Source organism: Gossypium arboreum, chromosome 12 (genome assembly GCF_025698485.1).
Source record: "Gossypium arboreum isolate Shixiya-1 chromosome 12, ASM2569848v2, whole genome shotgun sequence".
Classification (NCBI taxonomy): Eukaryota; Viridiplantae; Streptophyta; class Magnoliopsida; order Malvales; family Malvaceae; genus Gossypium; species Gossypium arboreum.
The window spans coordinates 87,027,171-87,045,001 of record NC_069081.1 but is presented as its reverse complement, the minus strand read 5'-3'; the positions used below and the strand labels follow the sequence as shown (position 1 = coordinate 87,045,001).

At 36.7% G+C, this 17,831-nt stretch overlaps 1 protein-coding gene across 1 annotated transcript; it reads right to left on the bottom strand.

The window, feature by feature from the left end:
* Positions 1-12,019: 12,019 nt before the first annotated feature.
* LOC108477528 (uncharacterized) lies at positions 12,020-17,588 on the bottom strand. Its single transcript, XM_017780069.1, has 5 exons — positions 17,387-17,588; positions 16,613-17,188; positions 15,881-16,549; positions 12,290-12,703; positions 12,020-12,198 (listed from the first exon to the last, which is right to left on the bottom strand). Exons 1-5 carry the CDS (start codon positions 17,586-17,588, stop codon positions 12,020-12,022), a joined length of 2,040 nt encoding a protein of 679 aa, XP_017635558.1.
* Between the last annotated feature and the right edge of the window lie 243 nt (positions 17,589-17,831).

Genomic DNA, 17,831 nt, shown 5'->3' with positions numbered 1-17,831 from the left:
GAGATAGTGAGGTTGCATGGGGTTCCTATTTTGATCATCTCCGATAGGGATCCTCGTTCTACGTCTCGATTTTAGCAGAAACTTCATGAAGCTTTGGGTTCTCGTCTGGATTTCAGTACTGCTTTTCATTCTCAGACAATGGTCAATCAGAGAGGGCGATTCAGATACTGGAGGATATGTTGAGGGGTTGTGTCATGGAATTCCGTGGTAGATGGGAGGAGTACATACCCTTGGCAGAGTTCGCTTGCAATAACAGCTATCAATCTAGTATTCAGATGACACCGTACGAGGTACTTTATGGTAGTAAGTGTTGCATTCCTTTGTATTGGACTGAGTTAGGTGAGCGACGTATTCTGGGTCAGGAGTTAGTATCAGAGATTGAGGATAAGGTCCACGTGATTCGTGATCGACTGAAAGCGGCTTCTGATAGACAAAATTCCTATGCGGATTTGAAAAGAAAAGACATCGAGTATTCTGTGGGAGACATGGTTTTTCTTAAGGTCTCGTCATGGAAGAAGATTCTGAGGTTCGGTCGTAAGGGTAAGTTGAGTCATCATTTTATTGGGCCATATCGGATTCTGAAGTGAGTGGGACCAGTCGCATATCAATTAGAGCTTCCTTCAGAGTTGGATTGTATACATGACGTATTTCACGTGTCGATACTGAGACACTATCGTTCCAATCCTTCTCATATTGTGCCTGTAGAGAAAATTGATGTTAGACCAGATTTGACGTTTGAGGAGGAGCCAGTTCAGATTTCAGATCGTGACGTTAAGATTCTGCGTAGGAAATCTATTTCCTTGGTGAAGGTGTTGTGGCAGAATTATAGCACTGAGGAGGCTACTTGGGAGCCAGAGGATTCTATGCGCAGTAGTATCCTCGCGTTTTCTGATTAAGTAAAATTCGAGGACGAATTTTCTTTAAAGGGGTAGAGTTGTAACGCCCCAAATTTTTGTAGTTTCGGCTTTTGTAAGCGTTGGGCTTGGAAGTGTCTGAATCTTTGTTTCGAGTTATTTTTGGTTTTTTATTATTATTAGTGAATAAAGCTTAACTTGATGTCAGTAGGCTTATAATGAATTATGGGTAAAAACTTAAGAGAATGGGCCTGCTGGTCTAGTGGTTAAGTGGCAAGGGAATACGCTTAGGGTCAGGGGTTTGATTCCCTGCAGTGGCGATGGGATTATTTTTGCTGCAACTTGCAATTAAGAGTTGGGTTTTATGAAAATTTTGAGTTGTGGGCTTTAGGGAAGAATTAGAGTTTTCTTATTTTCTTCTGGTTGACAAAATAGTTTCTCTGCCGTTTCTTCCTCTTCCAAACCCTTGCCGTTGAAATTCTTTTCTTTTATTTCTTTTTCCTTCTTATCCGTTTTTCTTCTCTTTCGATTTCTCATTCTCTTCCGTTTAGCTGTGACATTTGCTAGTGGTTCTGACGATTTGGTAAGTAACGTTTAAACTAAGTTACGAGATTTCAGTTGGAGATTATTTAAAAGGATTTTGGTTGCTGTTTAGGGGTTAATCAAGGTTCAGCAGATCAGTAATCGAATTCTTAACAGCGAGAAAACACCGTTCTTCGTCAAAGGTAAGTAGATCTCGCATTTTGGGATTTTTCCATTCTTATGTAAGTCAATTTAAGTGATTGATTTGGGCTCGGTATTGTCAATCTTAGGCTTTGGAGTGGTCGTGGTTGGATTAGCAGCGAAAACGAATCAGGTGTGTACTTCGATCGCGTAGAAAACAAGTTTCGACTAAAGTCGAAAAGTGGCCTGTCGACTCCACAAGGGCATGTGGTCTGCCCTTGTGGTAGTCTACGACGTGAAACACAGGTATGTGACTGACTAACCAGGCTGTGCTCGTGCCACACGGGTGGGACAGACACTGGCGTGTGAGCCTGGCAAGGCCGTGTGCGAGGCACAGGCTCGACCAATTAGGCCGTATAGGCTGCACGGGTGTGTGGTGAGCCACACGGGCGTGTGAGACTTTAGGCCAGGCCGTGTGATCCACACGGGCAAAGCCAAGTTTGGCCGTGTGGGCCCACACGAGCAGGGCACACGGGCATGTGAGCCCAATTAATTTGAAATGTTTCGTAAGGTTGCATGGGTTGCCTATGTCGACTGTGACCTGATTGTAGGGGCGATAAGCGTTACTTAGACCCCATACTCTGATTGATTACTGAATTGTGTGCAAAAGCATGTTATTATATGCATGTGTATCTATCTGACTCCGTATATCCGTTCTGCCATGATTTTGATAAGATCTGATATTTGCATATAAGCATGTCATGGTATGTATGTTGCATTGCATTGGGTTGGGATTGTTGTGAAGAGAAGGAAGTCTGAGAGGCGATTAGCCTGTTATTTGGCAACTACGCTGCATATATCTATTATATACTGTTTTACGGTACCTTTTGGTGTGTAGGGTTGGATGAGTTGATTATATCCCCATACTTGGTGTGTAGGGTTGGGTGGGTTAATTCTATCCCTACATGGTGTCTTGGGTTGGTCGGAGATGGTATGCAGGGCTGGTGGGCATGTTTTCTGATATCTGATTTGTTATGCATGCGATACCTGTATGGCTAAGACCGAACTATCTGTATTCTGTTATCTGTTTGTATGCATGTTGTTTGTGGGGATGTACACACTGAGTTTGTGAAAACTCACCCTTTTGTTTATTTGTCTGCTAGGTAATCCTCAGCAGTAGATGGATCGGTGCGACGGAGGGCTGATGGTGACCACTGTTGGACATTTATGGATTTTTGAGTAACATTCTATTTGTCTGCTTTACTTTAAATATTTTTTTAGGGGGATTAAAATATCTTTGAACTTAAACTATTTTTAAGTTTATTTCAGGATTTTAAACTATTAAGCTATTGACTAATGAATTAATGATGTTTTAGCTTCCGCGATAATGAAATGTGTTCACCTAATAATCGACTTGGAGATTTCACGACTTAAGTAACAACAATAAACTGAACGATTTTTAACTTGCTAAGATTTTCTAAAAACACTCTCATGTGACGCCATTAGATTCAGCCATAACGTTTAGAACGGGTTTGGGGTGTTACATAAAAAGTTGTAGTCCATTTACAATAAAGATTGGCCCAAATAAAAAAAGCTCAATAGCCCAACCTATCTGCTAAACCTAATGCCCAATAACCTAAAGCCCAATAGCCCAACTATCCTAAACTAACAGAAACCCTATTTCCACCGTAAGATGTTTCGACACCGCTCCTTCGCCATGTCAGCAGACACGTCACCCAAGGTCCCTCCCCTTCCTTTCATCAAAATGGCAAGGAGTGACTTCCATCATCCCCGTTGACCTCTGCCACCATCACCTTCAAGGCAACTGAGAGACAAAAGCAAAACGAACAGAGAAAAGGAAAAACTAAACAATAATATCATGTATTTTATTTTGACTATAAAGACCGAAAACGATGAGTACCAGAGAAGAATTTTATTTTTAAAATAGAAGAACAAAAAGAAAAACCTTAAAAGGTAGTCCATTTTATCTTCTATTTTTTTTAAAAATAGTGTAATAAATAAGAAATAAAAGTTTTTTACCAGTCGTCTCGCCTTCCACTGTTGTCGAAGACCTCCTCCAACCCTGGATGCTTCTGAACCCGTTAGAGTTTTCTCCAAGGCTTCGACGAAAGGGGCAGAACATCTTTTTCTTTTTTCTCTTTTAGAAGGCTTAGCCTTCAGATCTGGCTTTGGGGAGTCAAATGGACAAAAAAAAGGGCATTTTTTTAACTCCATCCATCGGAGGCTTGTTGCCGATGACTGGTGGCCACGGAGAAGCGTCGACGGCCCTGTGGCTGGATATGGGGTCTTTAGAGAGAAAAAAGAAGATGAGAGAATTTAAAAAAAAAAGAAGATGACATAGGCTTACTTAACCAATTAACCAAACAAACCATTAACCCAAAATATAACCAAATTCACAAGCATGGGTGAACAACAATTGATTTAATAACACATATAAAACGAGTAAATGTGGTGTAGCAAATATACATGAAATAATATAAAGACAATTAACACATGAGATACCAAACAATATAAAACCAATATGATACAAAAATAATTTCTAAAAATGATGGATTAAGGAACTAATAACATATGCTAGAACTTGAAATAATTTATAAGAAAAATAAAGAATATATATAATTTTTAAAAAATTAATGTTGCAAAAGAAGACATTTAAATCAAAATAATATGCCAAATGTTTTAAAAAAAGTATATTTATAAAAAATTGACAATATGCACACAATGATGGAGAATTTAAATAATACACAAAATATGAAAGGATAGTAAAAAAATACATAATAAATTAATAAAATATGATCTTAGAAAACCAATTATGTACACAATAGATTTGAAAGACATATATATATATATATATATATATAAATAAATTTAGAAACAATTATATGTAAGAATATACATAGAATAGTGCATATAAGATTAAATTAATATATAAATTATATATGTACAAATATACATAAAAGCATTAAAACAAAATATTATATATATAGTTAAAAATAATATGATATATAAATAAACTTCAAAGTAATGATTTTTAAAATAAAGTAAAGTTATCAAAATGGTTTAACATACATATAAAAAAAACTAAATGGACTTTCAAAATCATAATAAATAGAAGACTCAATTAAAATAATATAAGTACAAGTATATAAAAAAACTGAATCAAATACTATGCAAAATGTTAAAATTATATGATATAAAAAGAACTTCAACATAATTATACAAATAAGCACAAAAGAAAAAAAAGTTAAATTAAATCAACACATATATACAAATATTAAATGAATTTTAAAATAATAAGTCATACAAATACAAAACTTAATTAAAATTGAATTAAAATAGAAGAGATAATTGATAAATAAAATTGGTCACTGAGGTTAAAATTAGGACCAGCGCGCCACGCATGCGAATGCACAAGGACTAGAACTGGAAATAATCCAAGCCCCAAAACGCTGCATTGAGGCGCGGATCAATTTGCAAATACACACAAATAACAGAATCGAATTTAAAAACAAAATAAAGCAAACAGAGTGCAATTGAATGCCCGTGCGAAGAGGAAGGACCTAGCGCACAATTATCCCTCCCCGCGAAAAACACACAGATCCTGGGGGCAAAGAATTGGACCAGATCGAGCAAGCCTACACGGCGTCGTTTTAAGACTACCGAATTAAGCCTTAAATGACGCTACTGCATTTTGCTAATTAAAAGAGAAAAACAAACCTAAAACAAATCTAAGCATCGCAGCAAAACAAATAGGGGGAAGAAAAGGGAAAACCCTAGATGTTTACCCCTTTTCGATCTGCCATTCAACCACCACCATTCCACCATTATAATCGGTGGATGATAGCAAGCGATGAAATCATTCCATTCCCCCATTCTAAACCTTGCCTCAAAAGGTCAGATTTTAGCCTCGAGAACCTATCTCAAGTTTCGATTTCAACAAAGAAGATACGGCCTCCAATGGCTCATTTGAAGGTAAGCTTTTTTTTTTTTTTACCTTTTTTATGCAGAAACCCACATGAAAAATAAAAAATATGGACCAAATTTAGGGAAAGCAAATATGAGGCATTCGAAATCACCTTTTAATAATTTCTAGTTTCTTTTTACTCAATATGCCTAACCTTTTCAGAGTACAAATGATGGACTTTTATAGCCAGATTTATAAAATAAATAAAAAATAAAAATCATATTTTCCTTCTGTCATTTGGCTATGTATTTTATTGGTTGTTTCTCGTGTATTCTGTTGCAAGCATGGTTATATGGAGGAGAAGACCCTTGTGACGTGAAAGCCAAGCGTGAAAATTTGCTCGTGGGAGCCCGACCCTCTGGCGCTGCTCTAGCGCATTCCCGAAACTTCCTTTGAAATCGGATGGCTAGGGGCGAAGTCCATTGTTGTGGCGCTAATCAGCAGACTAGGGTTTCCCCTTCTGAAATCAGCCTTTGGGTCATTTGGGCCATTGGGCCATTTTTGCATTTGGGCCTTTGGGTTCATTGGGTTAGGATTATTAGGCCATTCGGGCTAGGTTTATTGGGTTAGGGATTAATTTGGTATTTAATTTTAATATTTGGGTTTGGTTTGGTTTTGGCCCAAAAATTTTGTAAATGGACACTGTACTTTTAAATTTGTATCCTTTATTTGTTTTTTTTTATTTTGGTTTTTTAACTTATTTTTTTGGTTTATTAGGGTCGCAAATTGGCCCCTCTACATTGCCCTCTTTGCTCAATTTCGTGCAACAAGGATGAAGCAAAGACCTTAAAAGGACCAATTTTGCCCAGGTCTTACTGCATCTTTGACTTTTTGGCCCTTCTTTTCTTCACGTTGCCTCGTTCCAATTCACCACTAGAACTTTAAGGAGAATAAAATTGGTAATTTCAACCTGCCCCACTACAACTTCAGGGAGACAAGGCTGATGACTTAAATCTGCTCCATTGCCAATACATGGAGATAAGATTTGCTGTCTTCGACTTGTTCCACAACTGCTTAAGGGAAACAAGATCCTCAATCTTCAGTCTACTTCATTGCTACCTCAGGAAGATAAGACCAATTACTTCAACCTGCTCTCTTGCTACCTCAGAGAGATAAGCCTAGTGGCAAAAATGCTCCATTGACAATACATGGAGATAAGATTCACCATCTTCGATCTGCTTCACTACTGCTTAGGGAGATAAGATCTTCAAACTTCAGTCTGCTTCCTTGCTACCTTAGGAAGATAAGACTCAATCTTCAACCTGCTCTCTTGCTACATCAGAGAGATGGTGACTTAAATCTGCTCCATTACCTATACATGGAGATAATATTCGCCATATTCGATCTGCTCCACTACTGCTTAGGGAGATAAGATCTTCAATCTTCAGTCTGCTTTCTTGCTATCTCAGAAAGATAAGACTCATTCTTCAACCTGCTCTCTTGCTACCTCAGAGAGATAAGGCTGGTGGCTTAAATCTGCTTCATTGCCGACACATGGAGATAAGATTCATCATCTTTAATCTACTCCGCTGCAACTTCAGGGAGATAAGATCTGACTTCACCAATGTCACTGCACTGTCCTCTAGGGAACATGTCCTGTAGACTCCATTTTATATGCGCATGTTTATGCCAAACAATTAGGATGCTATGATTGTAATGAATCCAAGGCTCTTAACTAAATGTGGTATGAATAATATATGCAGAAATGAGAATGATTCCATTTTAAAAATTAAGGTAATATGCTGTCATTGACGTATTCGCTCAACCATCATCTTGACAAAGTATCCCAAAGAAACAATCATATTCTGCTCAGCAAGCCTGCCCCACTAAAATTCCAACCTCCCTTCCCCTATTCTTTTTGAGACAAAAGCATTGCAACTCATAGTTGAATTTGCCTCTGTTTGATCTACTACCTCACTCTTCGAGTGTTATAGTCAAATGTGCATTTTTTATATTTGCATGGATACAAAATATCATTTCCCCTTACTTGAGAATAATTCCTTTTTATATTGATCATTTTTCAAAATTGTATCACCAATGCCATATCTTGTCCTTTTGTTTCAAAAATCCAAAGAGGCGATTTATTTAAGTATGTCCTTGAGCTTTGGTGCATTCTAAACAATAATCCTGTTTCAGATTCCTGCATTATCTAGAAACTCCTAGAGCAATATACGAAACTTCTATTGTGAAAACATTACTAGTTCATTCATCATTATTTTAATGCAACATGCTTGCAATCAAATCGTAATAATGATAAGAATGGAATTGAATTTAAGCTTAAAGTGAATAAATCATCAAAGAAACAAAAATGGCCATTGATTTGAGAATGTATATCCTGAAAAGAAAGACTAATTCAAAAATAGCCAATTTACTGGAAATAAAATGAAGACTAGGTACCCTTGATATCGCAAACTAAGTTTCTCCGTACGACCTTCTTAAAGACCAATTCAAACTTGACATGTGTTTAGAAGATCAGAAGTACTTTGTTAATGCCCCAAGATGCAACATACCCTTTCCTTGTTAATTCAAGTATAGTAAGATCATCAACTTCCCCATTTTAGATCAACATTTAAGCCACCCTTTTCAGGTTTTCAACTCAAATCCCATTTGGTCTCAAGGCGCCCTTTGCGGGTTTTCACCTTGGCCTCTCCTTTTTCTTTCTTTTTTCTTTTTTCATTTTTATTGAGTCTCAAAACGCCCTTTGCGGGTTTTCACTTTGGCCCTTTTTATTAGGTCTCAAAGCGCCCTTTGCAGGTTTTCACTTTGGCCTCTTCCTCTTATTAAGTGCAATACTTTTTGACTGAATCTGAATTTACTGGATTAGACAAGTTTTTTTCGTCTATTTCAGCTAGGATTAATGCTCCTCCGGAGAAAGCTTTCTTCACCACATAAGGCCCCTCCCAATTTGGCATTCATTTTCCTTTGAAATCCTTTTGTATAGGAAGAATCTTTTTCAGAACCAAATCTCCCTCATGAAATTCTCTTGGGTGAACCTTTTTGTCATAAGCCAGCATCATTCTTTTTTGATACATCTGACCATGCTGGATAGCCCTTAGCCTCTTTTCCTCAATCAAATTCAACTGATCATATTGAGACTGTATCCATTCTACTTCATCTAACCTGAATTCTGACAAAACTCGAAGAGAAGGTATCTCCATCTCAATGGGTAGAATAGCTTCCATTCCATAAACTAATGAGAAGGGTGTTGCCCCAATAGAAGTTCTGACAGATGTTCGATAAGCAAAAACAGCAAATGACAACTTCTCATGCCAATCTCTGTAAGTTTCAGTCATTTTCTCCACAATCTTCTTGATATTTTTATTGGCTGCTTCTATTGCCCCATTCATTTTTGGGCGATATGGTGATGAATTATGATGTCTAATCTTAAACTGACTGCAGACCTCTGCTATTGTATTATTGTTCAAATTTAATGCATTATCAGATATGATCCTCTCAAGCATCCCATATCGACATATAATTTCCTTTTTAAAAAATCTACTGACTGTCGATTTAGTTACATTGGCATATGAAGCAGCCTCCACCCACTTGGTAAAATAATCAATGACCACAAAAATGAAACGATACCTATTTGACACCTTCGGTGAGATTGGTCCTATGACATCCATGCCCCACATGAAAAATGGCCATGGGGAAGTCATAACATGTAAAGGGGAGGGAGGTACATGAATCTTATCACCATAAATTTGGCATTTGTGACATCTCTTAGCATAATTGAAATAGTCTCCTTCCATAGTCGACCAATAATATTCAAACCTCATAATTTGTCTGGCCATTGTGAACCCATTAGCGTGTGTTCCACAAACGCCTTCATGAACTTCTTCCAAGATTTTCTTGGCCTCTATAGCATCCACACATCTCAAAAGTACTTGATCCTTTCTTCTTTTATACAGGATCTCCCCATCTAAGACATAATCATAAGTGAGCCTTCTTAACGTTCTTTTGTTATTCTCCATGGCTTGATCTGGATATTCACAATTTCTTATGTATCGCAATATATCCTGATACCAAGAATGATCATCTCTCTCTTCTTCCTTTATATTATAAAAATAAGTCGGGGCCTCACAAATACTCACCCGAATGGGTTTCATATCTTCTTGTCTGCTTACTTTGATTATGGAAGCCAAAGTAGCCAAAGCATCTTCCATCTAGTTTTCATGGCGCGAGAGATAATTGAAGGTAATATCATCAAACTCTTCAACTAACCTCAGCATTAACCTTCTGTAATTGATTAATTTGGAATCTCTTGTCTCCCATTCACCTCGAAGTTGGTAAATTACTAGCGTAGAATCTCCATATACTTCCAGTAACATGATCTTGCGCTCTATAGCTGCTCGGAGCCCCATGATACATGCTTTATACTCTGCCATATTATTCATGCAATCAAAATCCAATTTACATGTGAATGGATAATGATCTTCACCAGGGGATACCAAAACTGCTCCAATTCTATTACCCATAGCGTTTGAGGCTTCGTCAAAATTTAATTTCCAAGAGTGATCTTTTGTAATATCTTCTTCAGTAACTGCCACATACACTATCTCTTCATTGGGAAAATTAAAATTGAAGGGCTCATAATCTTTTAAAGTACGACTGGCCAAAAAATCTGCTATTGCACTCCCTTTCACCACTTTTTGACTCATGTAGATTATGTCAAATTCAGAAAGCAGAATCTGCCACCTAGTCATCCTCCCATTCAAGACATTTCACTCCATCATATACTTTAGAGGATCCATCTTTGAGATTAACCAAGTCGTATGGTACAACATGTATTGCCTTAACCTCCGAGCTGTCCAGACCAAAGCACAACACAATTTTTCAATTGGCGAATATCTCAATTCACATTCAGTGAATTTCTTACTGAGGTAATATATCGCCCTTTCTTTTCTTCCTGATTCATCATGTTGACCAAGCACACATCCCATAAAATTACCAAACACGGTTAAATACAATATCAACGGCCTATCTGAGCTTGGAGGTGATAACACTGGAGGACTCGACAAATATTTTTTAACTTTACCAAAAGCTCTCTGGCATTCATCATCTCATTCTCCCGGATTAAGTTTTTTAAGAAGACGAAATATGGGGTCACATTTCTCTGTTAATTGAGAAATAAACCGAGCAACGTAATTTAATCTTCCCAGGAAGCCTCAAACTTCTTTTTGAGTGCGCGGTGGAGACAACTCTTGTATAGCTCGGACTTTGTCTGAATCAATCTCAATTCCTCTCTCACTGACTACAAAGCCCAATAGCTTTCCGGATCTAGCCTCAAAAGTACACTTGGTTGGATTAAGCTTTAACTGAAATTTTCTCAATCTCATGAACAACTTTCTCAACACTTGGATGTGTTCCTTTTTAGTTCGAGATTTGGCTATCATATCATCAACATAAACTTCAATCTCCTTGTGCATCATATCATGGAATAAGGTCACCATGGCCCTTTGATATGTCGCTCCAGCATTCTTTAGTCCGAACGGCATCACTTTATAACAGAATGTGCCCTATAAAGTTATGAAAGTAGTCTTTCCCATATCCTCTAGATACATCTTGATCTGATTATACCCCGAGAAGCCATCCATGAAGGAAAACAACGGGTAACCAGTCGTATTGTCCACTAGCGTATCAATGTGAGACAAGGGGAAATTGTCCTTTGGGCTAGCCTTATTTAGATCTCTATAATCTGTACACATTCGTACCTTTCCGTCTTTCTTAGGAATAGGCACAACGTTGGCTACCCATTCTGAGTATTTGATCACCTGAAGGAATCCAGCATCAAATTGCTTTTTGACTTCCTCCGTTATCTTTAAGACAATATCTGGCCTTATTCTTCGAAGTTTCTGCTGTACTGGTTTGCAATCTTCTTTTGTGGGAAGACGATGTACTATAATATCGGTGCTTAACCCAGGCATATCCTGGTATAACCATGTAAAAACACCTTTGAATTCCTGAAGCAACCCAACAAGGTCTCGCTTTGTTTCTTTAGTTATGCATGTTCCAATTTTTACAACTTTCTCATCTTCTAGAGTCACCATGTCCACTACTTCTTTATGAGGTAAAATTTTCTTTTCCTCTTGTTCTACTATCCTTAACAAGTCCGGAGATAAATCACAATCTTTGTCATCTTTAAAGTCCTAAGGTCCCTCTAAACACATGTCTTAATCAAATAGTGATTCTGAGTTAATAATAGCGTCACTCATGATATTAATATCCAAAGACCTATTATAGGTACAAAAAATATACAAAGAATAAATGAATTTGATAATTATTGTCTTGTATGGTATGTTTATGAATGAAATAAAAGAATAATTAAAGAAAGAATCAGGATAATCATTTAAATGGAAAGAATAACATAATTGCTTGTGAAAAGAATAAGAGAATGTTTGCTCAAAATGATAGCAAAAAATGTACTTCATTGAAATAATGATGTTTAAACATGAGCCTATTTCACAAAGAAATCTTTATTGCCTCTAGGCTTAAAACAATAAGTTTGTTTTGAACATTACTCTGAGTAAGCTCTAGAAACTACAGGAAGGTCTTCTGCAGTCCAATTGTCTAGAACATTCCCAGGCTCATATGGACGAATATCTGACGAAATCCCCTTTTTAATTGTCTCTTCAAATATGGCATTGATGTACACACTTCCACATACTTCTTCCCTGCTTTCTTTCTCTGTCCTCCCTTGTTCAGGATAAATAATCCCTCCTAATAAAAAAGTCCTAGAAATGTGAGGGATTATAATGGGCTCCTACTTAATTTCTCCACCACTCACACGTGCTCTTCTTCTTTCCTACATTCTTTCCAATTCCCTTTTTCCTTTGTCTTGCATCTGGCTTGAACCCCAAACCAAAGCGATCATGCTTGTCCTTCAACATCGGAACCTCAATTCTTTCCTGGAGACATCTCCTAAGTCCCTTTCTTGGTAAAGCTCCACGTCCTACCATCAATTGTAAACCCATCATTGTAATTTTAGACATTTTCGGCTCCAGAATTCTACTCCCCTCAGTGATGAATGTTGTATTCACAAACTTCAAAGATCGAAAAGAACACTCAATAGCTTCATTGTCTGTCTCTAAATACGATGCATCACTGCTTACAATAATGTCCTCTTCAGCGTTTATCGTTACCAACCGTTCTTCTGATACTAGCTTTAACTTTTGATGTAATGATGAAGGCACTACCCCCGCTGAATGTATCCAAGGTCTCCCTAGCAAGTAGTTGTAAGAGGGCTTTGTGACAGCCCTAAATTGACCCTAGTTGGGAAGTGGTCTCGGGACCGCTAAACCGAGTCACCGAAGTATTTGAATGTGATAATTATTGTCTAAAGTATGTGAATATGAATGTGTGAAAGTTTTAAGCTTCGATTTAGTCGATTGCATGTGAATTTAGTTAATAGGACTTATGTGTGACACTTTTGAAATGTGATAGGTTAATCTATAAGGACCTATTAAAGCATGTAGTGAAAATAATGGTTTTGCATGTCAAATACTCCTTTTTTTATACATAGTGGCCGGCCATGATGGAGCATATATTAGAATATGTGGTAAATTTCCATGAAGTGGTCATTATTTTATGTAAAAGAAAGGAAATAATAAAAGAAAAAAAAGAATGAAAATGTGATGAAAACAAAAGAAGAAATCGGTTCTTCTTGGCGAATGAAGAGATGAAGAAATAAGGAACTTGCCAAAAGAAATTGGCATTCTTCTTTAGCTAGTAAGAGGTAAGTTTTGAATTGTTGATTTAGTTTTATGATAGGTTAAGTTAGTAATTGGATGCACTCTTAGTAATGTTAAGAAAGTTGGAGCTTTTATGGTGGTTTGGGCACCATGCCGTGAATCTAAGTGTTAACATTGGAGGTCATTTTCATGTTGTATGGGATAAAAGGGGGATGATAGTATGGAATGAAGATTTTTGAATAAGTAGGTTAGTAGCACTTGGTACATTCGGTTACATTGAGTCTAATTAGAATGTTAATTTCTTTCTCTATGATTATTTTCCTTGTATGTTAAAGGGGTCCTTTGATGGGGCCGAATGAATTATGAAAGTCATAATAAAAAAAAATGTATGAAGTTAAGGTGCGAATTTTAGTTCGGGTGATAGGGATAATTCGGTTGAAATGTTGAGTATGGGAGTTGTCATTTTAGGTTAAGATCAAAAGAATGGTTAATAGGCATTAAAAGGTTAAATGTATGAAATTTGATGTATAATAACTTATAGGTAATTACATAAGTAAGGTTAAATTTAATTTGGTATATTCGGCCATATAGGTGTATATATTTGTGATAATATTTTTTGTTAACTCTCTATTGAAGGAGTAATATTGGCTTATAAGGTTGAGTTGATTCATGATGTTGTATATTATAATTAAAAATACTTGAGACTAGGTTACCTTAATAGTGATAATACATTCGGCCTTGAAGCATTAATCGAATATTGGTTAATGTTTTGATATTTTGAACAAGGATAGTTGTGAAATGGAGTGAAAACCATTAAATTATACACATAAGTATCCAGCAAGAAAATTAAACTACTAAATGTGTTTATTCTAGATCAAGACATCAAAGGGGGAGAATCAAATAAAGGCAAAGCAAAGATAATCGAGTAGTCGATTGGGAATCATTTCATCCAATATAAGGTAAGTCCTTAAGCACTCCTGTGAGGTTGATTAGCTTGTATATAAATAATATTAGTGAATCATAAAAGGGATTCCTTTCGTTAGGAGTTCTCTTGGAATAATTTTCCTATTTATTAATATGACCATATGTGCTATTTAAATTAAGTAAATTTCCTTATCAAAATGAGTTAACATGTGGCACTATGTGTACGGAATTAAGTAGCACTATGTGTGCCGATTTGGATGTTGAAGTATAAGAGAAAATCCAATGCACTGAGTGTGCGGTGTGCTATGGCACTATGTGTGCGAGTGTGACGAGCACTATGTGTGCAAATTCGATTAATAATATAAAATGAGCGTGAAAGAACGAAGTGGTAGAACTAGTAACTAAAGTATCGAACTTGAGGCATGTACTGAGTAGATACAAATTTATCTAGTGCATCAAAATTCCATGCTTTGAGGGATCGGGTCTAAATCAATTGGGTTGTTTTGGTGTTTGATTTGATTGTAGGAATTGGCATGAGATTGAATCGAAATTCTAAGAAATGATAGCGTAGCTTCGGTATAGTTAGAGTAACTGATTTTTTTGCATTATTTGCTTCTCTTATGATCTCTTATAATTATACGGTATGTAATGCTTATGACTTCTTGAGTTATATACTCATTGGTGTGTTTATTTGTCACTTATTTAGGTTCCTTTGATCCATTTTTGTGTGCTCGGGATCACCTTCGAAGTCATCGCACCAGCTTGCAACTTTTTGGTATCTTCTTCTTAGTTGGTCTAAGAGAACATTTCGGCATGTATAGGCTATTATGTTTTGTTTGAACTTTGTTATGTATACTTTTAGCCATGCGAAAATGGCGTAAATGTTAAGTTGAATTGGGTCTTATGATACTTAGTTATAAGTAACGGTTAAAGTCTATTTAATTATTATGCCGTTTGTCATGGCTAATCATTTCCGGTGTTACACTCATGATATGGTTATTGAGTAGTAAGGAAATGCTTGGTAATGATTAGCCTTGGGTATGGCTAGTCATGATCATACTTGGTGATATGCATGCTAAATTACTCTAATACAAAAAAATTTTACTCTAATAATAGAGGCAGACAGCAGTAGTGTTGTGAAATTGAAAAATCACTAAAAATAGTAGAAATGGAATTAAATAATGAATAAATTATGGAATCGAAGCTCGATGAGTCTATTTTTACATGGAAGAAGTAAAACAAGTATATGAGCTATACTGTATGAGATATTTAAAATCTTGTGAAACGGGACCAGAACGATTTCTGGATCCCCTGTCCCGAATTTAGAAATTCACCATAAATTCTACAAATATAATTAGAAGTCATAATTTATATTTACAGATTCCATATTGAGTCTACTTTTATTAGGGACAAACGGCATAGTCATTGAATCTCTGTACAGAGAGATATCTGGTTCGTAATACACAGAGGTCAGAGTAGTCGAACCCTGAAACAGGGGAGACTTTAACTAATAAACTGTACTAATTGGCTGGACCAAAAAATTCTAGAAAAAAATTTGTAGATGAACACATGAGTCTAGTTTCAGGAAAAATTTACGGAACTGATTTTTGACTTTTTTAACTCGAGATATGATTTTTAAGGTGGCAGTGACGCAATTGGCCAGCTTGTCTGGAAATGGTAAAATGAACTGTATAAATAAATGAGTTAAGTTCGTTCACACTTCGTGTCCGACTCCGGAAACGGTCTCGGGTATGGGGTGTTACAGGGCTTAATATCCATTACAAAGAAATCTACCTCATATGTAGTTGGGCCAATCAACAAAGGTATTTCTATCCTCCCCATGACTCTCCTCTCTGTGCCATCAAATACTCGCATTATATTCTGACATCCTTTCATGTGTGAGCTATCCACAGGTAACCTGTTTAGTGTGGACAAAGGCAGTACATTCAGTGCCGACCCATTATCTACCAGAACCCCTAGCAATGTGTATCCTTTACATCTGGTGGTTATATGCAAGGCTTTGGTAGACCCCATACCTCCTGGTGGTATCTCATCATTATTGAAAAAGATGAAGTTGTTTGTACTTATGTTATTAACCATCCAATCCAACTTGTTGACAGAAATATCATTGCTCACATACGTCTCGTTTAGCACCTTCATCAATGCACTTCGATGTACCTCTGAGCTTAGGAGTAAAGCTAATATAGATATGTGGGTTGGTTGTTTATGCAACTGTTCCACCACACTGTACTCACTATGTTTCAGAAATATAATGAATTCTTTAGCTTCTTCTTCTTTCACTGGTTCATTAACAGGTACCCCATATTCGACCGTTTTTCCCTTCTTTTGTTCAACCGTCACATCTTTTCCTTTTACAAATTCTGTTCGGGCATTTGTCAAATCATATCGTCTTCTACTGTGTGTGTGAGAACCTACATTTTAATCCTCCTTTAACGGGCTGACTGAACTCTCCATTCCCGGGACTGTCACATTACAATCACAATTCCAAGGGACCCTTTTTTTATCCTTGTAAGAGAAAACCGCTGGCTTCTGAATTATGATTTTTAGTCTCATCTGAATTCCTGCTTCATTCTTAGGACGTGAAATAATAACCACAGGATAATTAACTTTCGTGACACTCGACGTGGATTTTGACATGCATATATACTCCTCTTCCTTAACCTCTTCATAAAATTCTACTTCCTTGTTGTCCATCAAGCCCTGGATAATAGCTCTGAACTCTTCACATTCCTGAATTTCATGTCCCTCTTCATAGTGGTACTCACAATAAATCTCTATTTCATCACCACTTTCTTCTGAATTCATCATAACTAACTCGTTTTTTACCATCTCCTTCCAGACCCACTTTAAAGGAGTTCTTACTTCCGTAATATCCATCTTGATTCTTTTTCTCATACTTCTATCTATTACGTTTACCCCACTATTAGTATGATTAGGTAACAGATTTTCTGCACTAGGCGCATTATCGAACTTCACAATGCCCATCTGAATAAATCTCTCAACCAGCTTCTTAAAAGTAGTACAATTTTCTATCGAATGTCCTACGATCCCTGCATGATACTCACATTGAGCATTAGCATCGTACCATTTAGGGAACGGAGGCTATAATGGATTTAGATAAAAAGGTGCCACCACATGTGCATCGAACAAACTTTGATATAACTCTTTATACGTCATGGGGATTGGTGTAAATTAAAGCTTCTCATTGTTTTGCCTTGCTCCAGATTCCTGCCTTGATCAATCCTAACCAGCAGTTATTGCCTTTGGTTGACTTACAGTAACAGACTTTGAATACCCCATGTTTGCATTGTTCACCTCATTTTCCTTTTTCTGTGGCGCAGACCTTTTAGAACTTTCTCCTGCATCTATCCTTCCATTTCTTATGGCATTCTCAATCATTTCTCCTGTCATGACCACATCTGCAAAACTCCTTGTGGCACTTCCTAACATGTGAGTTATGAACGGAGCTGTAATATCCTAATTTTGGGCCTAGTCGGAATGGTGGTTTCGAGACCACAAATCCAAGATAGAAATAATTATTTTATAATTATTTTGAGGTCTATGATATGATTGCTTGATTGTGTGAAAATTTCGTGAAGAAATTCTATGCATAAAGTGCTTAATTTGAAGTTAGGGACTAAATTGAATAAATTGCAAAACTTGTGTTCTAGAAGCATTTTGCATAATTTTGAA